Source organism: Urocitellus parryii, chromosome 12 (genome assembly GCF_045843805.1).
Source record: "Urocitellus parryii isolate mUroPar1 chromosome 12, mUroPar1.hap1, whole genome shotgun sequence".
Lineage (NCBI taxonomy): Eukaryota > Metazoa > Chordata > Mammalia > Rodentia > Sciuridae > Urocitellus > Urocitellus parryii.
The window spans coordinates 12,195,006-12,222,055 of NC_135542.1; the positions used below are offsets into that span (position 1 = coordinate 12,195,006).

General features: G+C 46.1%; 1 protein-coding gene across 1 annotated transcript in view; it reads right to left on the minus strand.

The window, feature by feature from the left end:
* Window positions 1–27,050, minus strand: part of Vwa3b (von Willebrand factor A domain containing 3B) — a 187,079-nt gene that overhangs the window by 127,509 nt on the left and 32,520 nt on the right. The window contains exon 8 of the mRNA XM_026379299.2: window positions 3,650–3,775. Within this exon, the coding sequence (XP_026235084.2) occupies window positions 3,650–3,775 (126 nt within the window). The remainder of the gene's footprint in view (window positions 1–3,649; window positions 3,776–27,050) is intronic.

Consider the following 27,050-nt stretch of genomic DNA (forward strand, 5'->3'; position numbering starts at 1 on the left):
GGAAAGTGTTACTATAGCTATTATATAACTTGTTTTCTAATTTTTTTTGTACTTTCTTTCTTCCTCCCTCTTCTTTGTGGTTAAGTGATTTACTCCAGTAGTGTGTTTTACATTTCTTATTTATTATTTCTCATTTTTTATCATAGATTTTTTTGTGTTTATCATGAAGCATGCAAAGTGATCTTTTGATTCTAACAATCTATTTGAAATGATAGCAACCTTACATGATTGTAAAGATAGGAATAGAAACAAAAGAACAAAGGAAAATATATGGTATGGTGTGGACGAGCATCTGCCAAAGGCCCATGTAGTGAAGGTTTGGTTCCTAGCCCATGGCACTGCTGGGAGGTGGTGGGGCCTTCACAAGGTTGGCCTATTTGGAAGTCTTCTGACCCTGTAGGGGTGGGGGTCCTTGACGGGGAGACTGGGACCCTGTCCCCTGATTTCTCTCTCTGCTTTACAGCTGCCATGAACAAAGCAGCCTCCTCGGTCGAGGCTCCTAACATGATGTGCTTCCTTACCACAAACCCCAAACCAGCAGGGCCAACCCCATAAGCTGGTACCTCCAAAGCTCTGAGTCAGAATAAACTTCTCCCCCTTTTGAGTACCTCAGGTACTGGTGATAGCAGTGCAGAGTTAACTAACACAATATACAAGAAAACGCTACACTGGCATCCATTTTTCCCCACATTCTGAGTTTTTGATGATGTTCCATTTCACATTTTGAAGTGGTACCAGCCCACTCCCAGCAAGAGGCCCAGGGACAAAACCCTGTGCTAGCTTGCATGTTCTGCTCCCCAGTTGTGTGGGGTCCTGCTCCCTTCTCTGCTGCCCAAGTGTGGAGGAGGTCTGGTGGAGACAGTCAGCCACCTGGCTGAACCCCCTTCCCAGTGCCAGTGGTCAGTCGCAGATCCTGGCTTGGGGGTAAGGGGCGTGGGGCTCTGCCCAGCACTGGATTTGACCATGGTGGGTCTGGCACTGGGTTTCCCGTCTCAAGCCTGAGTCACTTCTCTTCCCTCCCCAAAGTGGGAGGCGTCTCTTTACGTTGGACTATTTGGAGTTGGGACGAGAGTAGCCACTCTTTCCTCCCCGCCTTCTTCAACACATCTTCTTGTTTTGTTGTACCAAACTCCAGGCCCTCTGGGCTCATACCTGATTTCTTTCATTCCTATGTAAGTTGTTTGGTGCATGAACATCTGCTCTGCGTGGTGTGTCTGTGAGGAGAGATCACTGGAGGGTCTGGTTCAGAGGCCACCTGTCTCACCTCTCAGTTTCAATTGGTTGATTTTTCTCCTTATTAAAGGCCACATTTTCTTTTTTTTTTTTTTATGCCTGGTAACCTTGGCTTGACTGCCAATTGTGAACTTTGCCTTGCTGGGTCCCAGATGGTCCTGTGCTCCTATCAATCTTGAACTCTGTTGTGAGCTGCAGTTATGTCACCTCGAAACAATTTCTTCTTGACGCTTTGCTTGGATGCTTTCTTAGGAGGTCCAGCATGCTACTCAGTTGAAGGCTAATCATTCCCCATCACGGAGGCCAGACTCTCCAGCGTGGTCTACCCACGGCCCCATACCTTATGCCAAGTTTTCAGGCTGGTGACAACGAACACGATCGATGAGGCTGTGTGAGCTCTAAGCCTTTTTCTTTCTATTTCTTTCCTAAAGCTCTTGACCCAGGATCAGAGCAGGGTCATGGACTAAGTGAGACATTGCATCAGGTCACTGAGCTGTGAGCGGGAATAGAAGAGGGCCAGACTCCCTACCTGCAGCCACCAGGGCCAAACTGAGATCACAAAAGCTTGATGACTGTCCCACAGAGGACCTGTCCTGATGAGATCTTCCTATGAAAATTAAAACAGTACCTTCAAAGAAGTTCATGAAAACATCTGCTTGAAGCAATTCTGGGCTTTGGTTTTTTTGGGGGTGTACATTTTAGATTGAAACAAAAGGACAATTATAAGTCATTGTCCAATTCCAGAGCTCCAGAGCTCTTCTGTATCCCTGAGAAGTAGCAGCTAAACCCTTCTGTTAACCCTTAGGCCTGACTACCCTGAAATTAAATACTCCCTCCAACAGTCTGCTTGGGCTTCCGTAAATAAAATGTCGCAGGCTGGGTGGCTTAGGCAATGAGAATTTGTCTTCTCACAATTTGGGGAGCTGAAAGTTCATGATGAGAGCACTGTTAGCTTGCTTTCTGTTGAATGCGTTCCTCCTGGCTGACTTTCCAGCCATGTCCCGGCATATCCCTTAATCTGTGTGCCTGTGGAGGGAGACAGCTCTCTGGTGGCTGTCCCTCTTCTTATGAAATGCCAATGCTATCAGATTAGGGCCTCACCCTTGTGATCACCTTGAGCCTTCACTGCCTCCCAAAGGCCTGATCTCCAAAATAGTCGAGTTGGATCTGGGGTGTCAACATAAATGGGACGGGGCACAATTCAGTCCATAAAGCTCCCCATGCAAGCACCTTAGCAACAGAATTGCCATCCTCTCTGCCTGGCAGAGATGTTCACATGAGTCTGCTTCATTTTCCGAGGTCCAAATGACAGGGGACTCACTGTCTGGGTTCTTGGGTGCAGTGACCCTACAAGTGGGTCATTTGCTCCCCTAAACAAGCCTGCCCAGGTTCCTCCTTTGGAATCCCCAAAGGGGTGGTCCTGGCAAAGCAATCGCACTGCAAATTGGTGCAGTGGCTCATGCCTGTAATCCCAGAGGCTCGGGAGGCTCAGGCTGGAGGATCGCTAGTTTGAAGCCAGCCTCCTTAATGGTAAGTTGTTAAGCAACTCAGTGAGACCCTGTCTTTAAATAAAATACAAAAAAAGAGCTGGGGATGTGGCTCAGTGGTTCAGCACCCCTGGGTTCACTCCCCAGTACCAAAAAAAAAAAAAAAAAAAAAAAGTCCAGCTATCCAAATATGAGCACAGAAGTCCAGAGGTTGAGGCCTCATTGAAAAGAGGATGCAGAGGAGCCCAACTGAAGCTTGGTCTAGGGGAGACTCTGCCAAGAGGCATGTGCTCTTGGAGGTACCTTGAGGATGGAGGAGAACTTGATGATGGCTTCACTGCTTGCTAAGTTGCTGAGGCTGGCTTTGAATTCGCAATCCTCCTGCCTCAGTTTCCTGAGTCACTGGGATGACAGGCAGATGCCACCGCAGGTTTGCCCAGCTGGAGTTTGACCAGAATCCCCCACCCTTGATCTCTCGCAGCCTCCTCCTGCCCATCCCTGGGGGATGTCTGATCACCAAGGCTTGCCTTCAGCAAGAATCCTGTTAGAGCAGTTGAGCCATGATCCTCCTTACCCCTGAGGCTTCCCCCTAGTCATTTTCCATCCAGTGAACACCACCCTGCTCTGTGGCTGTGAACCCTGACTTGTCCACACTGCAGATCAAGCCCAGTTCCACCCTGGGGCCTGTGACAAAACACACCTTGCATCAGTTCCAAGAACATCTGTTGTTACGGCTTTAACTGCTGTGCAGCTCTTTTTAAACTCGCACACACACACACACACACACACACAGAGTGCACATGCTGTCTCTCCAGCAGCTTCTCAAAGCTGAGCAAGAGACTCTCCTCATTAGGAGCATGGAAACAACCCCCAGCCCCAACTGCTACCATTTATGACTCCATCACACTAGTGACATAAATGGCACCCACCGCAGTCTGTCGGGGCCGTGCTGGACTTGGGGAGCTCGACCAGCAGCCTCTGGACCTGGGCCAGGGTTCTGAAGGCCTCCTCCATCTCCTTCCAAATGAGAAACACATCTTCTCTGACTCCAGCCCCTAGAAAGGGAAACACAGCGTGAGCGGCCACCCGAGACAGGCCTGGGAGCTCTCCTGTGGTCCTAGCAGGCCTGGCACGGTCCCACCAAGTTTCTAGAACATTCCTGAACATCCAATTCCATGTTGCCACTAAGCTCTCTCTGAGAATCAAAACTGAAATCCCCAAGGAAATGCTGTCACCTCCAAAAGGCACGGACACAGACTTTAGGATGCAATAATTATTGTAAGCTAAGTATTTGTTGCAGCCAGATATTTTAAGATACGTTATGGAAAGTACAAAGACAGTCCGCAGCACCTCACAAGCCAGGTGTGGTGATGCATGCCTATAATCCCAGAAACGTAGAGGCTGAGACTGGAGGATTGCAAGTTGGAGGCCAGACCCAGTCACTTAGCAAGACCCTCAGAGACTTGGTTGAGACCCTGTTTCAAAACATAAAAAAGAAAAAGGGGGATGTAGCTCAGGGGTAAAGCATTCCTGGGTTCAATCCCCAGCACTGAAAAAGCAAAGCCAAGCACCTCATAAAAGCCAGGGTCACCCTTGTGAGGGAGGGAGATTCAGGAGGAAGGACGCAGTGGCCTCTGATGCTTTCCAGACCTGACTGAGATTTTCTGCTTCTTTGAAACCAGCTTCACTAGTTTTCCCTGCACTCTAACATCATGGTGCGCCTTTGACCTCCTTTTTTGGACTTATGCTGTCCGACTAACGGGTTAGTTTTCACTATGACACTTGTGTTTTAATGAAGTAGCTTAATCTAGAATTTGTCTCTCTCAATGAGTCAATCCCAGTTCATTGCACATGGGGCTGGGATGAGGTTGTGCCTTTCTCAAGGTCCAGACTAACAGATCAGTGGTTTCCAGAGATTGAGAGAGCACAGAGGCTGGGGACAGATGGGTTGACAATAAAAGTGCCCCATAAAAGCCGGGTGTGGTGGCTCATGCCTGTCATTCCAGCAACTTGGAAGGCTGAGGCAGGAGGATCGCCAAGTTTGAGGCCAGCCTCAGCCACTTAGTGAGGCCCTAAGCAATTCAGCAAGACCCTGTCTCAAAATAAGAAATAAAAAGGGCTGGGGATGTGATTCAGTGGTTAACACCCTTAGGGTTCAATATTCAGTATCAAAAAATTAAAATTAAAGTGCACCATGAGGGATCTGAATTGCATCAAAGTCAAGACACTGGTCGGATAATGGTCTAACTTTTGCAAGATGTTATTAAGGGTGAGCAGGCCCAAGGGCACTTGGGTATCTCTATCATTTCTCTCTCTCTCTCTCTCTCTCTTCTCTTACTTTTTGTAATTGAATATGAATGTACAAGTATCTCAAAATTAAAATTAAAAAAATATATAAATCCATGGTCTTTCTACCATGCTGCTCCACCATCCTCGCTCATCCCCTGTCCTCAGAGTCTCCTGGGGATGCAAGGTGGCCTCAGGATGCCAAGCGCAGGTCCATCTTGGGGTCCAGAAGCGGAAGGGCCCACAACCCCACCCCTGATGGAGTCAGGCCTCTGGGGCGCCTTCCCCTGGGTCCAGCAGGAGCTTCAGTGCATCAGGGCCAGCGCCTCTCCCAGGGCCCCTCTGGTGGCAAGGGACCCCGAGAAGCAGATTTATGGCGGGCAAACCAGGCTGTGTCCAAAGGATGGGGGCGGATCTGGGTGGGAGCCCTGCCGCCTCCCTTGAGGCCTGTTGGCTGCATCAGCGGCCTGGGCCTCGGCGACTGGAGCATGTGGCACCTCGCACAGCCACGTCGTGGGCCAAACAGCGCGGCCGCCTCTCTGCCTGGCCGTGCCCTGGCCCCTGTGAGAGGGCGGAAGGAGGCCTTCACGGCCCACTGTCAGTCAAAACCCAGGCAGAGTTTCCTTCTTTCTTTTTTAAAGTTCTACTGGCTCTCTTTAGTTTACCTGACCACGGAATTTACTGTGACATAATTATAAATTCATGAAACATGATTTGCTCTGATTCAGTCCCCAAGCCTCCCCTTCCCCTCATTTCCTCCCATCTCCATGGGCTTCCCTCCACTGGTCTTTCTGCCATTTGTAATTTTTTTTTAAAATGAGTGTCTTGTGGATGTGTAAGATGGTGAGACTCACCGCCGTGTGTTCATCTATGTACCTAGGAAAGTTATGTCAGGGTCATTCCACTGACTTTCCCTATCCCATCCCTCCTCCCTCCCCTTCATTCCCGTTGGTTTACTCCTTGGATCTGTCTTCTGGTCTTTATTATCCTCCTCTGTATTTTGCATTAGCTTCCACATATCAGAGAGAACGTTCGGCCTTTGGTTTGGGGGGATTGGCTTATTTCACTTAGCATGATCTACCCTCCAGTTCCATCCATTTTCCAGCCAATGCCATTATTCCATTTTTCTTTGTGACTGAGTAATATTCCATTGTGTATAGATAACACATTCTCTGTATCCATTCGTCTGTTGAAGGGCACCTCGGTTGGTTCCATAGCTTAGCTGTTGTGAATTGAGCTGCTATAAACATTGATGTGGCTGCATTACTGTAGAATGCTGATTTTAAGGCTTTGGGGTACATGCTAAGGAGTGGGATAGCTGGGTCCAATGGTGGTTCCATTCCAAGTTTTCTGAGGAATCTGCACACTGCTTTCCACAGTGGCACCGGCAGTGTATGAGTGTTCCTTTTCCCCACATCCTCGCCGACATTTATTGTGACTTGCATTCTTGATAATATTCTAAAGGGAGTGAGATGAAATCTCAGTGTAGTTTTAATTTGCATTTTTTTATTTGCTAGATGCAGTGAACATTTTTTCCTATATTTGTTGACTGATTGTATTTCTTTGGTTGAGAAGTATCTGTTTGATTCCTAGTAAGATTTCTTTCAAGTAAGGCAAAAAGGAAGGACCATCACTGAGGGCCTCACCAAGCCAAGCTCCTGCACCCCTTGGCCGGAGCCTGCTGTGTGCGGGAGAACCAAGGAGACCCCCAGAGGCAACCATGGTCGGCCCCCACCATTTTCAGTGACATCCTCGGCCCGGCTACCAGCTGAGCACTACTTAGCATCGAGGGGCTATGGGAGTCCCTGCTCTGGGATTTGCTGCTAATAAATATGATCTTGCAGAAAAGAACTCAGCAGATGTGTTCTCTGGTTTTAAAAACTCCATTCCAGTAACATTCTATTAAAGCACAAAACTAAACCCTTCTGTTCCACAGAATTCCCATTCGGCTCAGAGCCCACGGGTGATATCATCATTAAAGCCAAGAGCTGGGTCCAAACTCTTCGGGGACGGACACCGTCTTTGCCGGGGTACCTGGTCTGTGCCTGGGCTCGGGTCCTTCTAAACGTTTTTTCATTTCTCCTCACCACTGCTCTGCAGGCAAAATCTACTTGCACCCATTGGATGGCCAAGCAAACTGGAGTAAATGGTCCAAGGTCACAGAAAAAAACAAGGGGCAGAACAGGGAGTGAAACCCATGTGGGTGTGACATCCCCCACCTTGCTGCCCTGTAAGGTTGCCCTGGAAACAGGATGGATGTTCGGAAAGGGACCCTGCACAATTATCAAGAATACAGGCAACAATAAATGCTGGTGAGGATGTGGGGGGAAAGGATGTGGGGGAAAACACTCCTAGGTTGCTGGTGGAATTGCAAGTTGGTGCAACGACTATGGAAAGCAGTGTGGAGATTCCTCAGAAAACCTGGAATGGAACCACCATTTGACCCAGCTATCCCACAGCTTGGCCATACCCCTAAAGGACTTAAAATCAACTACAGGGACACAGCCACATCAATGTTTATAGCTGCTCAAAAATTCATAATAGCTAAGCTCTGGAACCAGCCTAGGTGCCCTTTAACAGAAGAAGGAATAAAGAAATTGTGTTATATATACACAGTGGAATATTACTCAGCCTTAAAGAAGAATGAGATTATGGCATTTGCCAGGAAGTGGATGAAACTGGAGACTATTATGGTAAGCAAAATAAGCCAATCCCAAAGAACCAAAGGCCAAAGGTGTTCTCTGATATGCAGATGCTAATTCATAATAAGGCGAGGGGGGAGATAGTGGTATTTTGAACTAAACAGAGAGGAGTGGAGGGAGTGGAGGGGGTATGGGGGTAGGAAGTCTAGTAGAATGAATCGGACATTATTACCCTATGTGCATATTTGATTACATGATCTGTGTAACTCTACATCATGTACAACTAGGCGAATGAGAAATTATACTCCATTCATGTATGATGTGTCAAAATACATTCCACTGTCATATATACTAATTAGAACAAATAAAAAATTTTTAAAAAGAATTCAAGATTTTTAAAAGTAGCCCCCCAGTAGTAGTTGAGACCCCTCTGACCAAGCCGATCTCCATAATAGCTCACGGATGCCTAACAGCTTAGAACCACAGACAGCAAGACCACCATTGGGTCTAGGGGGCACTAGAGCCCAAGGACTAACCCCAAGCCACCAAGACAGACTGTGGCACACCAGGGTCGATGTTTCTGACTTTCAAAATGTAGCCAATAAGGACAGGGCAGGAGCAAAGGCATGTTGGGGCTCAGGCCCTCCCGAAGTTGGCTAGATCCGATGAAAGGGTATTAATAGCTCTGTTCATGAAGAAGCAAGGGACAAGTCCTGACAGAGATGGATGGCCAGCACAGCTCGCAGACAGCCATGGCCCAAGAAGTGACATGTTATGTGTGCTGAGCCCAGAGTTGGAACTCCCAAAATAGCTCTCACAGCTGCCAAATGTGAACCTTAAGCCCTCAGGGCTTCTGTGCACCCGTAAGACCAAGAGTGAGGTCCAGCCGCCCGCCTGTGCCTGGAGGTGTTGAGTAGCAGGATTCTCTTTAAAAGTTTCAATGAGACAAGGCTGTCCTCTAGATTCATGGACAACATCTTAAAAGCGAGTGCACCACAGGTCGGCATCCAAGGACGCATTTCCAAGGAAATGCAGTTGGCTCTTGATTATCCAGGAACAGGAAAGCGCGTCTCAGGAGCAGGGGACCGGCTCCCGGTGCAGGCAGGAGCCAGGATATCACTCCCCAGGTCTGGTGTCTGCAGTTGACAGCTGAGCTCGCAGGCCATCAAAAAGCAGACCAAACCAAAGCTGCTCATTGAATGAGGTTTGCTTTACACCAAGACAAAACCAAGCTGTTGTTGAAGACCCCAGAGGCGTTTAAAAAGCACAATGTACAAAGGGTAGGTTGGATTTGAAGGTGCTCCTTCCTGGGGCAGGGAGGAAGTGCTGCCATTTTTTATCAGGGGTCTGCTAAGAGACTTCTCAGGGAGCTGCAGCCAGGGGAGAGGAAGCCACGGGAAATGGAAGAGGATGGGGGTGAGGCACAGGAAGTCTGCCCCAGAGGGCTCTGTGAGCTTGAAATTATCCAGCCTCACCCAGAGAGGGTGGGAAATGACATGAAGCCCTCTGTCCCGACCACAGAGGTGCCTGACACCGCAGCAGAACACGCAGCCTACAGAGGTGCCCAAGAGCCTGTAGCCCAAAGAGCCCCCAAGGCCGCCACCTCGGACCTCCCCATATGCCATGGGGTGACAGCGGCTCATGTTACAATGCTGACCATGCTGGGGATCCTCCTCACATGAAGCTGCTGTGGTTCTTTGGCGTCTGATAGGGATTTGCCCAGATGGCTAATTTGACAAGTGAAATGAGGCCCAGGACAAGTTAAGTTTGAGTGTGGCAAAGGGGACAGGTCACAGTCACCTGCTCCCAAACACTACCTCTCTGTCACATTCACGTCTCACCTATCAGATAAAACAGTTGTCACCATCCATAGATAAACAGGTTCACTTAGCAAAGATAGGTTGAGTGCCTTCTCCAAGTCGGGTCGGCACTGATGGTGCTGGAGGTGAGTCCGGGGGCCAAGGTCCCCCAGGGTGACCCCCTCCCAACACTCGGCCCTCGGGAACCTGCTTGCAGCCCTCTCCTCCCAGTCCCCTCAGAGGACTCAGCCCTCCACCGCTTACCCCAGCCTTCACTCCAGGTACAGTCCTGACTGTGCCACCATCAAGCTTTGCCTAGAAGCCCCAGGAAGCTGCGGTCAGCCTCCCGCTCCCCAGGGCGCCGGCCACAACCCTGTGCTCCATCCTCCTGCCGCCAGGACACTCCCAGGCCTCATCTGAATCAGGCTGTGGGTACAGGAAATCCCTGGCTGGTTGTCACTCCAGCCTCAATTCCAAAGAGTGCAAAGAAGCGTGCACCAGGGACGGTGGCACTGTTATACGCAGGACCTTGACTCCAGTCTCATTTAGGCCGATTCCCCACAAACACGACAGGCCGCGGGCCCAGCTTCTCCTTCTGCAGTAGCATGAGCTCTTGGGGTGCTGTCCGCACTCCACTCTCTGGACTGCACAGGGACAGGGACAAAGACTTTGCCTTCGCACCCTCCACGGGACCCAGGGTTTGAGGTCAGAAGTCCTCTCCTTCCTGGTTTCCATCTGTACTGACCACGAGGAAACGGCCATGGGGCAGCTACTGTTTCCTCTCTGGTGGCCTTGCCCCCCCCCACTTGTCATTGGCAGCCCCATTACTGAAGAGCTGTCCCGAGGGGTATGTGACAGGTGCAGGTTCTTTGCTCATAGGACTACGACCCAGGTGTTCCAGGCACTCACGGTGACATTCCCGTTAGGTCCCCATCCCACAGTGAGGGGAGCCTGCCCTGAAGTACTGGAAACACTGTCATTCCAAGGTCAGGAGGGAGAAAGCCAGTAGAGAGGTGGTGTGGCACTCGGCCAAGTGACAACTAGCCCTGGGCAAGAGCAATTTAAAAACAAAACCCACAGGGGGGAAGGTTCACTCAGACGGTGCTGGTGGGACTGCAAGTTGGTGCAACCACTCTGGAAAGCAGGGTGGAGACTGGAACCACCCCTCAACCCAGTTGCCCCACTGCTTGGCATGTACCCAAAGGACTGAAAATCAGCACACTACAGTGATGCAGCCACATCCACGTTTATAGCAGCTCGATTCACAATAGCCAAGCCATGGAACCCACCTAGGAGCCCTTCAACAGATGAATGGATAAAGAAAATGTGGTACATACACACAATGGAATGTTACTGAGCCTTAAAGAAGAATGAAATTCTGGCATTTGCTGGTAAATGGGTGGAACTGGAGACCATCCTGCTAAATAAAATAAGCCAATCCCCCCAAAAGAAAAGACTGAGTGTTCTCTCTGATGTGCGGATGCTAACACACTATGGGGGTGTGGGGGTTCATTGGATTAGACAAAGGGGAATGAAGGGAATAGGAAAGACAGTAGAATCAGACAGAACTTTCCTGTGTTCATATATGGATACACGACCAGTGAAACTCCACATCATGTACAACCACAAGAATGGGAAGTTCCACTCCATGTATATAGGATATGTCAAAATGCATTCTACTGTCATGTACAACTAAAGGGAACAAAGAAAAAAATCACAAACAGAAGCACCTTGGCAACTCTTGAACCCCGGGTCATTCCCCGGTCCCACTGTGGACTGGATTCTGTGGGACTCCTAGGTGAGGGCCTGGCCCAGCTGGCCCAGAGTCTGCAGTCTGCCTGACCCTGAACCCCCACACAGCCGCCCCCATACAAGGCAGTGTTTTTTTTTTCTATTTTCAGAAAGCCATACAACATGTTTTTTAAAAGATAATAAATGGCAAGCTATTAAAAATTCCCAGAGACCTAAAATGGTGATTAGATCAGACAAAGGGGGAATATCACCTCCATAAAAAGGTGGAAGACGATGAAATCAGTAGCTTTTGTTAAACTGAAAAAAAAAAATCCCAGTTATTTGCGTTAGATTATATGTTCAGATGTTCTGTTGGTGAGAGGCAATTGAACTCCTGCTGGCTTGATCCAGCCCCAGGCCCCAACCACCAAGGAACTGCACACAGTCCCACCCCAAGAAAATTAACTGTTAATTAATTTAAAACAAATGTAGAGTCCTCTCGCCCTCTGGACAAGTGTCTAATGTTTTCTTAGGTCACTGAGTATGTGTTTCACGAGGGCCCTTATGTGATCTCAGAAGCAATTTCAAATACAAACGATGAGCCACTTATGCCATCATCTAATCTGTGAATGTGGTACCCTCTCCTGGGTCCTCTCTCTCTAAGTGGAACACTATAAAATGCAAGAGGAAGCCAGGCCGGTGGCGCAGGCCTATGATCCCAGCGGCTCGGGAGGCCGAGGCAGGAGGATCAGGAGTTCAAAGCCAGCCTCAGCAAAAGCAAGGTGCTAAGCAATTCAGGGAGACCCTGTCTGTAAATAAAATACAAAGTAGGGCTGGGGATGTGGCTCAGTGGTTGAGTGCCCCTGGGTTCAATCTCTGGCATCCCCCCCCAATAAAAACATGCAAAAGTAATACAGTGTAAGTCACTTATTGGACCTGGAAATAACCATCCCTATGTCCAGAAAGCTTCTACTCAGTGAGAGGCCCAAGCCCAGACCCTCGGGAACTGTGGGGCAGGTAGCTGGTAAAGACCCAGGCAAAGGAACAGAGAGGCGATTTCTAAAGAATAAATGCAAGAGGAAAAAATTTCCCTGGATTGAATGTAGTTGAATAAGTCTGTTTAGAGTGGGTGATGCCATTTATAAGATACCAACACAGGGAGTAAGTGACACGGTGACTTCAAGGGAACTGGGCACTGGGTCTCACTGACACAGTCAGGGCTGTTCCCCACTTTGCTGGGTCACTCAGGAGCAAGCAAGTTCTGGATCATTTTCTCCATGCCAGGAGACAGACTCAGAAACCAGGAAGCTGGTCACTGTATCATACCCGCTTCTCGGGGGGACTGTCCACCTGAAAAGACATCATCCACTCACTTACTCTGACAAAACTCCATCAATGCTTATTATATTCCAGCACTGGATATCCGGAGTGATCAGGATGCTGTCCCAGTTCTTTGGTAGCTCTTGTTGAAGTTACTGAGTCTGGCTTTGAGCTCTCGATCCTCCTGCCTCAGCCTCCCAAGCCCCTGGGATGACAGGTGTGCACCTGTAGTGTGGTGCCCAGAACTGTTGTTGGCAATGCTTGTCAATGCAGAGTCCTGGACCCCGGCACCAGACTGACACTCAGGGTGGGGATGCAGGAAACAGAACTACAAAAGCATCCCAGTGATTCTTGTGCCACAAAATTTCAGAGTTTTAGTCTAACTGGTGGACCTGCCTGTAAGCAAATTCTTGCTATCCAAAACATTCCTTGGGGGAAAAAAAAAAGTTGGGTGATTTCCAAGAACAATATTCTCAAACACAGATGCCCCTATTTCTGCCCCATAGGAGTGATTGCCAAAGCAGTCAGCTGTTTCCCCTGCAGAGTGTTGGGGACGCCCTGACGCTACAGATTCTAGACACCCGCCGCAGGCCACCCACTGCCCGTGCTTTCCAAGTGCTAGCTGGGCACAGTGGCACATACCTGTCATCCTAGCAGCTCTGGAGGCTGAGGCAGGAGAATGGGGAGCTCAATGCCAGCCTCGGCAACTTAACCAGACCCTAAGCAACTTGGTGAGACTCTGTCTCAAAATCAAGAATTGAAATCAAAAAAGGGCTGGGGATGTGGCTCGGTGGCTAAAGGCCCTTGGGTTCCATCTCTAGGATTGGAAAAAAAAGAGTGTTATTATTTTTAGATGGATCTTATAATGGCTGCATCCTGCTGACGCATGGAGAGAGAGGACAGAGAAGGGGAAACTGAAATGTGACATGAACCTGCTGCACACAGACTACTGCTGGGCGTCTTAGACGCGTCACTTCATCGGCTCACGACAAAGGTGTGAGTCGCCCCGCTTCACACACGTGCCCACTGAGGTCAGAAAAATCAAGGAACTTGCTGAAAGCTGCCCATCTCTAGGGTCAGGATTCGAACTCAGGTCTGTGGGCCTCCAGAGCCCCTACCTTCCTTTCACACTGGAACCCCATCCTGGATCCTCGGGTGTCATCATGATGCAAGCTCTGTGTCAGCCGACCCCATCCCGTGTGCTGGCCCTTTTCAGTTTCCCTGAAACGGTCACGGGCAGTGACCCCCGGGACAGGCCTGCTGGGGTCAGCCCTGAGAGCTCCCCATGGCAGGGCTTCTGCTGTCTGCACGTTCATCTCTATTAAGGTTTGGATGTGGTTTGTCCCCTGGGGTTAATGTGTTGGGAGCTTGGTCCTCAACGTGGCCATGGGCGAGGTGCTGGGCCCTTTAAGAGGAGGGGCCTAGTGGGAGGTCTCTGAGGATGCCGCCCTGGGAAGAGACTAAGACAGTTCCCGTGGGCCCCCAGTGAGTTCTCATGCAAGGGTTGTTATAGAAGAGCAAGACTGGTCTCTCTCCAGTCTCTCTGGCTTCCCTCCTTCTCACATACATGCCTGCCATGATGCCATCTGCCGTGATCGGACACAGTCAAAGGGGCCCTCACCAGAGCCACAACTATATGATTTGGACTTTCAACTTCCATAGCTGTGAGCTAAATAAACCTTTCTTCTTAATAAAGCACCCACCCTCTGGTATTTCATTATAGCAATGGAAAACTAAGGCATTCTCTTATCAAACCATGAGTTTCTTTCTTTCTTTCTTTCTTTCTTTTTTTTTTTTTTTGAAACCATGACTTTCTTGATGACAGAACCATGTTTATCCATTTTTGTAACCATGATACATCCCTGATGCCTGGTCAATACTTCCAAATAGCTGTTCTAGAACATAGGCTCCTGAAGAGGCCTCCTGTGTTTATCATCATATCCCCAGAGCCCAGCAATGCCCTTGACTTTTTAATTAATTTATTTATTTTACCCTTGACTTTTAAATAACAAATGTGAGTGGAATCTCTCACTCTGTAATCATAGCAAGTTTATTCAAACATAATCAGAGCAGTCTGCACTGCAGCTAGGAGCCTAGACTTAAGCAAGGAATGAGAACCTGAGCCCAACTTTGGGCAGGAATCCAGGGGCCCTGCCCTGAGGCACGTACTCTCTAATTGGGAAACTGGTCTTCACCTATGTCAGATGAAGGTGTGAACTAGGGGAAGAGGAGAGGGAGGCGCAGCCAGACTATTCTTAGGTGAACAGGGCCTTCGAGTCACAGGGGAAGGAGCAAGTCAAAATTGCAAAGGGACACTCATTGGGACACTCACTGGGTCCCCTCATTGGGAACCTTATCTTTAATTCCTTTTGAATCTCCTCTTCCTCACCCCCTAGTGGGAATCTAAAGCCCCCAGAAGGTGTTTAATAAACATTTGTTAACCAGTCGCAGTCGATGAGACTCGCCAGACACCTGACTGTCAGAGGAGCCAGGCTGCAGGGGACGTGGGTCCCTCACCTCCTAAACTACAAGGTGGCAGCAATTTTGGAAATGCCGCTGCTCTGGCTCCATCCATCGCATAAGCTGAATTCTAGGAAGCAGGAAGGAGTCGTCTGAGAACCTCCTGCTGTCAGTATAAACAGCTATAAACTGGCACCAGCCAGGGCTTCTAAATTAAATTGGAGATTAGAAACGAAGAAGCCAAGCCAAGCCGGAGCGATGGGCCACTAGACTCCAGATGTCTAATTCAAGATCATGAGAGTCTGCCAAGAACAGGACTCGTTTATTTTTTCTCTTTAAGCATAGCAACCTGACATATGCCCAAGTAAATAAAATTCCGTTTTAAAATAGTTAGTCTTAGTTCAAACATTTTTTCTCCACCAACACACAGAAAAGGGTAGTTTCCGAAGGTAGAACCAACCAAATTTTTATATTTTATAGCTACAACATTTTTGGACTTAATGCTGGTAGAGCTGAGCAGCTTTTCTAATGCCATTTTGCCAAGAGTCCTAGTTAACAAAAATTACACTCAGAAAGAAACATTGTGTTTTGCTATTACCTAATACTCCTTTTAGTTTATTCATTGCAAAGTCTTTTTCCCTTGTCTCCTAAGCAAAATCCAGTGATGAGCACAGAGAATCCTATAAACAGGGACTGGTGATTAAAGATGCTTAGCCCAGCAAGTGCTGTGCCCAGAGGGGCTAAAGCAGGCTCAGTGGGGAGAGCCATGTGGATTGATTGATTAGTGATGGCTGCCATGGTGGGGTGAGAGGGTGGATTGATTAGTGATGTCTGCCATGGGTGAGGATGAGGCTGGAAATGGAAGGGCTGCCATGGTGCCCACCCTGGCCTATTGGAACCACAAAAGTGTCCTGAGTACAAATCAGCATATTGGTACTTTGGGTGGTATCCATGAAACCATGTGAGTTGAAATTATGCCCCAGCTGTTTGCAATTTGCCTCCTCCACCCCCACCACAAGGGTATGATGCTCTGGCTTGAAGTGGGAGCCCTGAGCCACATCCCTGGGACTTTTTAATTTTTTATTTTGAGACAGGGTCTCATTAAGTTGTTTAGGGCCTTGCTAAACTGCTGAGGCTGATCTCAAAATTGTGATCCTCCTGCCTCAGCTTCCTGAGCCGCTAGGATTACAGGCGTTCACCACCATTTGGCTCCTTATATTTTCAAGCACAAAGAGGCTGACATCATGAGACACCCCACGCCACAAGTCCACTACCACCCCACACAAGTCTCCTGTCAACTTCATTGATTCATTAAGCCTGAGGGGCTACATTAATGCCAAGATCATTTACTTTTACTTGATGACAGGGAAAATTTTTAGTCTAATATAATTTTACATATCTGTACTATTTCAGTTTAATTACATTTTTTGAAGCTAAAACAGGAAGAGAGAACCAAAATAAAAGGGGAAGCCTGCTCCTGAATGGAACTGCTGGTGGGACTGCAAATTGGTGCAACCACTCTGGGAAGCAGTATGGAGATTCCTCAGAAAACCTGGAATGGAACCACCATTTGACCCAGCTCTCCCACTCCTCGGTCTGTACCCAAAGGACTTAAAATCAGCATACTGCAGTGACACAGCCACATCAATGTTTATAGCTGCTCAATTCACAACAGCCAAGCTAGGGTACCAATCTCAGTGCCCTTCAACAGATGAATGGATAAAGAAAACATGGTGTATATACACAATGAAATATTTCTCAGCCATAAAGAATAATAAAATAATGGCATTTACCAGTAAATGGATGGAAGTGGAAACTATCATGTTAAGTGAAATAAGCCAATCCCCCCCCCCAACACACACATGCACACACAACAAAGTCTGAATGTTCTCTCTGATACACAGATGCTAACCCACAATCATGGGGTGGGAGTTGGGAAGAATAGAAGTTCAGTGCATTAGACAAAGGGGAATGAAGGGAAAGCTGGGAGGATGGAAAAGACAGAACTTTCCAGTGTGCATATATGAATACACAACCTGTGAAACTCCACATCATGTACAACCACAGGAAGGGGATCCTAGTTAGAATAAGATAGACTCCGTGTGTATAATGTGTCAAAATACACTCTACTGTCATGGATATCTAAAAAGAACAAAATTTTTTAAAAAGATGAAGGCTTCTCCAAACCCAAGAGATCTGAAGCTATTTTTCTTTCTGAGAAAGAGTCCCCACACCACTAAACAGACCCCTGCTCTGGGCTCACAGGCCTCCCACAGTCACCCCAGCAGCTGCCCAGGGGATTAGGAATGCCGCCCTGGGATAGCACCAGCTGTTAAAATTCCTTCCAAAGCAGCAACAAGCCCAGACGAATCCAGAACAATCCATCCCTACATGAAATTGAAAATCATCGTGTCCAATTTATAAATATCCTTGTAGCATTTGAGCCACTTGCTGATCTGAGTCTTACAACAGTGAAGTAGGTGAAGCCATCCAAAAAGGTCCCTCCGATAGAATCCTATTTACATTAAGTAAGACAAATGCTCCTGATTTCTTTCAAAGCCCCCAGCGGTCAACCCCAAGTATCAACATTGACCCATTTCCTATCAGGACACAGTTTAGTACACCCATATCCACTTCCTGGTTTCAAATTCTAATTTCCACCCATAATTATGTATGCAGATAAACCAGTTAATGTCACGATCATGGTCAAGGCTACCTTACCCTTTAGAATTATTTCACTTTCAAGAACCAATGTCTATGATAAAAGCCTGTTTGGAATTGCAGGAAGGAAAAAGAAAGCTGCTATTCATCGAATGTCCACTGGAGGCTGAACGTCTTGATGGGCGTTGTATTTTTTAGATTCTCCCAACAACCATTGCCATAGACTTTATTGAGAGAGAAATTGGGGGATACAGAAAAAGGAAGAAATACTGAATTTCAAAAGAGAAGCCCCATGAATACAAGAAATGTCTATAAGTTTTGAAACATAACTATGAGCAAAGCAGCCCATGACCATAACCCATGTCCTTGCCCTTGCCCTTGCCCTTGGCCTCAAAAAGTAACATAGTGTGGGTAGTGCTCAAGCACAGGAAAAACTGGCTGCACTCTGACTCCTCCTCTAATCCAGCCCCTAGCTACTGTCCCTCTATGAATGCTAATACCCCAGACCAATGGGTTGCCGTCTCTCCCTCTGCAATGGCCCAACTTCTCCCTCCAGTGTATATCTGCTTTCCCAAATAAAGTGCCTATGTCTCTAACTGGCACATGCTGAAGTTCTTTTCCATCATGTGCACTAAGGACCTCACTTGTCCTGAGTTGAGGTCCCCCTCTCTGGGAACTCCTCTGGTGACATGATATCATTCCTATTTTTATAAAACGAGGAAACATAGCTCAGCAACGTGAGTTAACCTGCCTCTGTGCTCACCATTAGTGACACAACTCGGATTGGAAGCCAGGTCTGATTCCAAAGTTGATTCACTTTCTAGCAAACGCTGCTTCCTAGGCCAGAACCAGAATCCCCAAGGAACAAAACACCGTAATAGTTTGTATGATCGGGCACCCAATTTCCACTTTCCTGCCTATCTGCGTGTGAGTGCAGTAGACAGACCTCCCCACTCCAGTGATGCTGAACTTGGGCATGAGATTTGCTCTGGATAATGGGTGTAATGTGAGTCTTCAGTGGGGCTGCAGGGTTGGCCTTGGCTCCTGTGCATATGCTCTTGACCATGACGAGAACACACCGGATGGCACAGGTTAAAGGAGGAAACGACCATTCTAAATTGATCACACCAGAGTTGACATGTAGATGCATGATTTAAAAAAAAAAATGGCTGGAGTTTTTCTGAATTTGATGAAAACCAATAGGTCCAAGAAGCTCAAGGAACCCCTAGTACAAGATACCTGACGTTAGGGATGGCATGAGGGATGGACGTTGCTCCTAATAAAATGTGGTGGGAAGCTGCAGAACAAAAGGACAGAAATGAAAGGGGGAAGCCAGGAGGATGTGGTCTGCCTCCAGCTGTTAGCAGCTGTTAAATCCCACCCAGTGGAGAGTGGGAGAGGATGGCGGCGGGAGCAAGAGAGGACCTGGACTTTCTTCCAGACTAATGGGGAGGAACCAGACCCAGTGCTGGCAGAGTGTCCCAGAGGGAAATGAATGGAGGGTGTGCCTCCAAGGGTCTGTGGACAGCACCAGGCCACAGGGTCAGGGGTGAGAGGCACCACCCCATCTGAGCCGCACCGCACAAGTGCTTAGAAGGGCTGCGGCTCAGCAGAGACTGTGAGCTTGGGCTCCATCCCGTCCCCGTCCCAGTCCCCATCTTTGCGTTCTTGACAGCCAAAGATTGGCCATGAACTTCTAGAAGGTAATGTAGGAAAAACTTAAAATGCAATTCACCCTAAACAACAAACATTGTGTCAAAACACTGGAAAAGGCTCCCGTCCCCCGAAGAGCACAATCCAAGAAAACAAAAAGGGAAAATTTAAATTTGGAGAGAAATTCCTCTGAGGAGTTAATGCATGTAGAGTAATCCAAAGCCAGCACAGATTAAATAAGTGATTTTATATTATAAGCCAGAAGAATCACTCTTTGTGAATGTATCTTTGTGTTATATTGTTCAATAAAATGTGGATGTAGGTTAAAAAGTTCAAGAATGAAGAATAAATGTTTGCCTTTGCAATGAAACAAGAAACAAGACAAAATTGCTCTCAGCCTAAAACTACTTTTTGTTTTCTCAAGGGAAGAGATTGTTGAAAGGAACCACCCCAAATTCAAGACCTAAAATTTGGTAAAAATCCATAGGACTGGAAATGTGGCTCAATGGTAGAGCACTTGCCTAGCATGCATAAGGCCCTGCATTTGATTCAGGACTGCAAAAAAATTAAAATAAAAAAGATATGTGCATTCTAAAAGTTGATAAAAATTCATACCTAGTTAATTTATTTGCAGATATTATTACAACTTGTTTATCAAACCTGTTTCAAGAAATGCAGATTTGTACAGGGTGCAGCAGCGCATGCCTTCAATCCCAGAGGCTTGGGAGGTTGAGGCAGGATGATCATGTTCAAAGCCAGCCTCAACAAAAGTGAGGCGCTAAGCAACTCAGTGAGACCCTGTCTCTAAATAAATCACAAAATAGGGCTGGGGACGTGGCTCAGTGGTTAAGTGCCCTGAGTTCAATCCCCGTTTCCCACCCCTCAAAAAAGAAAAAATTGCAGATTCATATAAATATCTACAAAACCGTAAGTAACAAACATCAAAATTAGATGCAATCAGATTTGTGACAATGCATTTACCTAATTTAGCCACCCTCTATCAATTTAGCTTGGAGCAGTCCAAAGTCCTCAAGAAGTTTTAGAGAATAGTTTTTGCCTTTTAAATCTCCAATTGCTAATGGCATGAATGCAATACAATGTTCTAATTTTTTAAAGGTTTTACTAGGCCAGCAAGCAAACTGCTGATGCAGCCCAGTCTTCTGTCTGCTTTTTAAATTGCATCACTAGAGTGAGCCAGTTTATGCTGGGGGGAGGGGAAAAAAATGAAAAAGGCAGAAAAAAAAAAAACCAAGAAGCTTAAATGGCAATGGATATTTGGAGAAAAATGGTGTGTGTTGAATAAAAGAGCACTGAACTCAAACACACATGTGCGCTCTCCTAAAAAGTCCAGGCCAGCAACATACAAAATGATGGTTTATTTGGATAGCATCAAAATCATTCTTCACATCTACAAAAAGTACACAAGGCAGATGGTAAAATCAGTTAATGTCAAAAGGTCACGATTAGCCTTGGACTCGGAAAGGAAACAAAGTAGATGGTCCAAGATCAAGCCCATCACTAGCCACACACAGCAATACTTCAAAAGGAAGGAGAGATGAGAGGCAGGAAGACGTTGCTGTATACTTAGCTTCAAATCCACCTATATCCTCACATCACATTGTACTTCAAAATAAATCTAGATGGGCCCAAAAGATTTTCGCTTTTGTTTTAAACTCAGGCTATTAAGAACCAAAAGAAGGGCTGGGGATGTGGCTCAAGCGGTAGCGTGCTCACCTGCCACGCATGCGGCCCGGGTTCGCTCCTCAGCACCACATACAAACAAAGACGTTGTGTCCGCCAAAAACTAAAAAATAAATATTAAAATTCTCTCTCCTCTCTCTCTCTCTCTAAAAACAAAGAACCAAAAGAAGCTGGGTGTGCTGGCACATGCCTATGATTCCAGCAGTTGAGGAGGCTGAGGCAGGAGGATTCCAAGTTCAAGGCTAGACTCAGCAACATATTGAGACCCTAAGCAACTTAGCGAGACCCTGTCTCAAAATAAAAAATAAAAATGGCTGAGGATGTGGCTCGGTGATTAAATGTCCCTAGGTCCAATCATTCGTGGTACCAAAAAAAAAAAAAAAAAAAAAAACAACCAAGAGAAGGAGGATAGAATCACAAAGGAGCTATAGGACTTAGAGACTGGAGTTACTGTGCGAATTTTAAGGCAGCATATAAAAAAATAGCCAAAATGAAAAAAATACATAACTAGTAAAAATATCCATGAATATTACACTAAAGAGTTAATGTCTCTAATATACAAAGTTGAGATGACGTGACAATAAACATATGACCCCAGCAGATAAACAGGCAAAAGACAAGCAGATGCTTTACGACTTTACGAAGGCAGTCAATAAATATAAAAGCAGCCTTTACTCCTCACTGTGATTGCATTAATTTCTTCATCAAAAAAAATATCAAAGGAAATAAGATACTAATCTAATGCTGATTTGGGTCCCCTCAGATGGGTATTTTTTATATACTGCTGGTGTGAATGGAATCGTCTTAAACCATTTTTTCAAAATTCACAAGAGAGATTACCCTTTGATCCAGTATCTTCACTACTAGAAATAAATTTTTTAATTTATAAAATACTAAAATACAGGAGGAAATAAATATATCATGCAAAAGATAAATGTAAATTATTTATAATAACAAAATATTATAATATCATTTTTATAATGAAAAATTATTATTTATAATAATGAAAAAGTCCAATAGGAAATGTTGGACAAAATTGATACAGAACTTTAAGAAAGATTAGATATTTTAATGTCAACTACAGATGTTTTATGATAAAATAGGAAGATACTTGCCAGAATATTAAGTAGAAAATGTCATGTTCAGATTGTATAATATGATATTTGTGCTTTAATTATTTTTTAAGTATACAGCAAGAAGACTGATGAAAGATACCAAAATGTTCAACAGCAAAAATTCTTGGGTGGCAAGGATTTTTTTTTCTCCTCCTTCTTATACTTTCCAAATCATCTATACTATGCCTGGAAAGTGTCCTACACTTGTGTGTTCAGACTTCCAAGTCTTCTCATACCAGCCCTGTAATCTCTGCAAATTTTTTCCAGGCTATCTGCCTCCTGAAAAAAGAAAAAAAAAAACAAAAAAAACGAGGTAACACTATCCCCCGCCTCCCAGGGCTGTTGTGATTTTTTAAATGAGCTAATGCAGGCAATACACCCAGCAACATGCTTTGAAAGAACAAGAGCTAAACATTTAAAGGGTTAGTGGACTTCATCCTCCTGGCCCAGTGACTAGCAAGGATATCGTAACCCATGTAACGCAAGAGCGTGAAACAGGATGATCAAAGTTGCTTTCTGATATTTACACATCTTGCTCTCTTTTAAAACATGAGAATTGTGTACCATGCTTTCAAGAGTTACTGTGGAATTTTAAAATCGATAATGAGAATTTAATAATAGAATTTAAAAACTGAGAGTAGATGGTTAAGTGTCCAAAGGATATTCTATCAGTTTTATATCAATAAGTGAGTGGCCACATAATAAAGAAAAATAAATATACACCAAAGGTAAAGCATACTGTCCCTGCTAGATGGAGACCTGGGGCTCACATTTGCTCTTAGAGTCTGCTCCTGAGGACATCTACACATTTAAGACATAGCCTTTATATATATATATATGTCTGTCTGTCTGTCTAGGGAAGGACTCTGGATCAATCACGCCTACTATCCAACTGCACCTCTCATCTCCTTCCACCTGACATCCTGAATTTGTTTCCCAAGGTCCAAGGACACAGTACAATGCAAATCTTGTGTATTTGAATTCTTAGTAGTCACATTTAAGAAAATCAAACTAAATAAATAAACTTAATATTATTAATATACTTGAAACATGTCATATCACTTCAACATATAATCTATATTAAAAATTATGAATGTGGCTAGTTACATTTTTTACACAAAGTCTTTAAAATCCCATGTGTGTTTTACACTCAAAGCCTGTTTCCATTTGGACTTGCTACATTTCATGTGCTCTAAAGCCACGTATGGCCGGTGACTTCTGGCCTGTACGCTAGCTCTACATGTCTCCTCTCACCGACCCAATCATGGTGCCATGTTTTCGTTTTCCATTCCCCAGCACCTACTCCTAAAGTATTTTAAAACATCAAAAACAAAGTAACTAATTGTTTACAAAGCAGAAGCTTTGAAGAAGCCTAAGGGAACCACATTTTTTTTTTCTCAGATTAAAAGGAGATTGCCCTTAGTTTGGGGAAGATGAGGGAGTCCCCAGGAGAAGGTGGGAACTGGCACCAGTTCTTTGCAGCACCTTGGAAAGAAGGCAGTGCAGTGTCTCCAGGGAGGAGGAGCAGGATCGGCATGAGCCAGAGCCCAGCGCGACAGCAGTGAGATTTCCTGTGCTGGTGAGGTCATAGAACAGGGACCCCAGAACAGATGTCTCATTCTAGACCCTCTCTCCAGATGTTTAGCCACCTCCTAGGAGCTCTGAACAGTGGCTCAGGCCCAAGAGAACATCCTTGACAATGACTAGGGTTAATTTCCAAAAGAGAGAAGGGGGCTGGATTGTTATCTTTATTATTATGAATTTTCTTGCATTAATTTTGAGTTTTAAAAATATTGCATTAACATGTATCAGTTTGTCAGGATAAACCCAACTACTATGTAGAGCTATAAAGCTCTAATAAAAAAAAAATTATTGCATTCATCCAGGTGTGATGGTGCATGCCTGTAATCCCAGACACTCGGAAAGCTGAGATGGGAGGATTGCAAGTTTGAAGCCAGCCTCAGCAACTTAGCAAAGCCCTAAGCAACTCATCAAGACTCTGTGTCAAAAGAAAATATGAAAAGGGCTGGGGATGTGGCTCAGATATATATATATATATATATCAATCACACTGAAATATTTATTTCAATAAGCACATAAAAAGATGTTACCCATCACTAGTCATTAGGGAAACGCAAATCAAAAGCACAATGAAACACTATCTCCCACGCATTACTCCATGATTACTATTAAAAATACAGAATATAGCAAATGTTGGCAAACTTGTAGAACAATTTTACACTGTTGGGAACATAAGATGGGACAGCCACTGTGGAAAACAGTGGAAAAAATTGGGAAATGAGTTTTTGAGCTTCCTCAAAAAATCAGAAATGGCCTTACCATATATGATCCAGGAAGCCCACTGTAGGTATACACCCAAAATAACAGAAAGGAGGGTTTCAGAAAAACGTTTGCACAGTGCGGACTTAACGGTGTTATTCACAACAGCTGCAGAAGCACACAAGTGTCCACAGGTGAACGGATGAATGAACAGGACGTGGTCTGTACATGTCACTGAACCTGGCCAGCTTAGAAAGGAGGGAACTTCTGACACAGGCGACATCATCGGTGAACCGTGAGGACGAGGGTGAGGGCAGCCAGTCACAGGACGCACCCTGTGTGACTCCACTTAATAGGAGGGGCCTACGGTGGCACATTCAAAGGGAGAGAGGAGGGTGTCTGTCAGGCTGGGGAGGGGATGCGGGTGCTGTGGTCTGAATGCACTCCAGCCCACGTGACATATTCATAGGTGGGGCCTTTAGGAGTCGTGTTAGTTACAGCTTCTTCATCACTGTGACCAAAAAAAGAAAAACCCCCGACAAGAACAAGTTTAAGGAGGAAACATTTATCTGGAGGCTCATGGTTTCAGAGGTCTCAGTCCATAGATGGTGACTTTGTCACTCTGGGCTGGAGGGGAGGCGGAAGGGTGTGGAGGAGGGAAGCAGACGCAGACCAGAGTCAAAATATCTCCCCTGAAGGCACATCTCCCCACGCCCACCTCCTCCAGCCACACCCCACCTGCCTACAGGTACCGCCTGGTTAATCCCTATTAGAGGACTAACGCACTGATCGGGTAAAGGCTCTCGTAACCCAGTCATTTCACCTCTAAACCTTCTTGCATTGTCTCCCGCATGAGCTTCCAGGGACACCTCACATCCACACCTAACAGGAGTCATGAGGGTTCCACCCCCAGAAGAGACTGGGGCTCTCATCAAAGGCTGAAGGGCGCCCCCACTTGCCCTGTTCTGCCCTTCCACCTCCTCTTCCATGGGAGGACCTGAGGTCCCTCCCCTGTGGAGGTCTCAGCAACAAGGCCCCATCATGGAAACAGAGACAAAGCCTTCACCAGACACTGAATCTGCCAGCCCTCTTGATCTTGGACTTTCTAGCGCCCACAGCTATAAAAATAAATAAATAAATAAATACATTTCTGTTCTTTATAAATCACCCAGTCTCTGGTATTTTGTTATAGCAGCAGCAACAAAGACATGGGAAGCCATTGTTTAACGGGTACAGAGTTCCAGTTTGGGAAGGCGGAAAGAGTTCTAGATTTAAGTGGTGGTGGTTGGTCGCACAGTGTGAATGTGATTTAGGCTACTGAAAAGTATGCTCAAAAATGGCCACAAGGATATATTTTAATACAATTTGAAGACCATTCTTATTTGGATCACAGATAGTTTTTTGTTTTGCTTAATTTGTGTTTTTGCATTGGTGTAAAGCTCTGAAAACCAATGATTGGAACCCCAAAAGACAATCACAGCAGGAAAGTCTTTAAGATTGCCAAATGAGTTCTATAAACAATGCTTCCCCAAGCCCTCACTCGACAGTCTCTGTTTTATCTACAATGGAGGCAAAATCATCTCCTAAGGAAGCCACCCCCCAACACACACACACACACACAACACCATCCACACACAACTAGAGGGTGGCCTGGGAAAACACACACACACACACACACAAAACACCATCCACACACAACTAGAGGGTGGCCTGGGAAACCACAGCAACAAGTGCTCGCAAGGGCCGATGTGTGGCAATGGGGAGAGGGACTCGGTGCAGCAGAGGCCACAGAGCTGCTGTGAAGTGGGAGACCACAAATTCTAGACCTTCAGAGTCTGTCACAGTTTTCCGGGCAGCTTCTTGAGTGGGAGAGCCAGGCTTTGAAACGTTGGCATTCGGGGACATTGTGACGGAAAGAGGAGACAAGATGGCAGATTGAGCATCTGACACTCTGCCCCCTCAAACCCAGAACGTGTGATCACTGGAATGGATTTAGAGTGACAAGCCACAACCAACACCTCCATTCTGAGACAAGGGTTTTTATCTGTAATTTAATCTGACGCTTCCCAGGGCTGGGAAGATAATGGCTGTGGACAACGGGAAGCTATGGGGTCGGGCAGGTTTCCCTCACAACTCAGATGGCAAATGTTGTGGTCTGAGTGTGTCCCCAGAGCCCTCGTGCTGGAAACTCAATTCCCAATACAACAGTATTGGGGATGATTAGGTCCAAAGGACTCTGCCCTCACGAATGGATTAAGGTCTTTATGACTGGCCTGGATTAGTTATTGAGAGAGAAGGTTTAAAAGCAAGTTAAGGGGCTGGGGATGTAGCTCAGTGGTAAAGTGCTTGCTTAGCGGGCGGGAGGCCCTGGGTTTGATCCCCAACAACACAAAAAAAAGGAAAAGAGAAAAAATCAGGTTCAGCCCTCTCTTGCTCTCTTGCTTCTGAATGCCTTTGCCACATGCCAGCACCATGCCCTTGAACTTACCAGTCTCCAGTACTGTGAGCCAAATAGATCTCTACTCTTTATAAATTACTGAGTCTCAGGTATTCTGTTACAGCAGCAGAAAACAGACAAAGACACCAAGAAATCTACATAGACCCAAAGCAAATCCCATTCACAGTAACTGGCAAGGCTTAGAATGCCGGTGATACATTCTTCACCCTGATTGAATCAGTGCC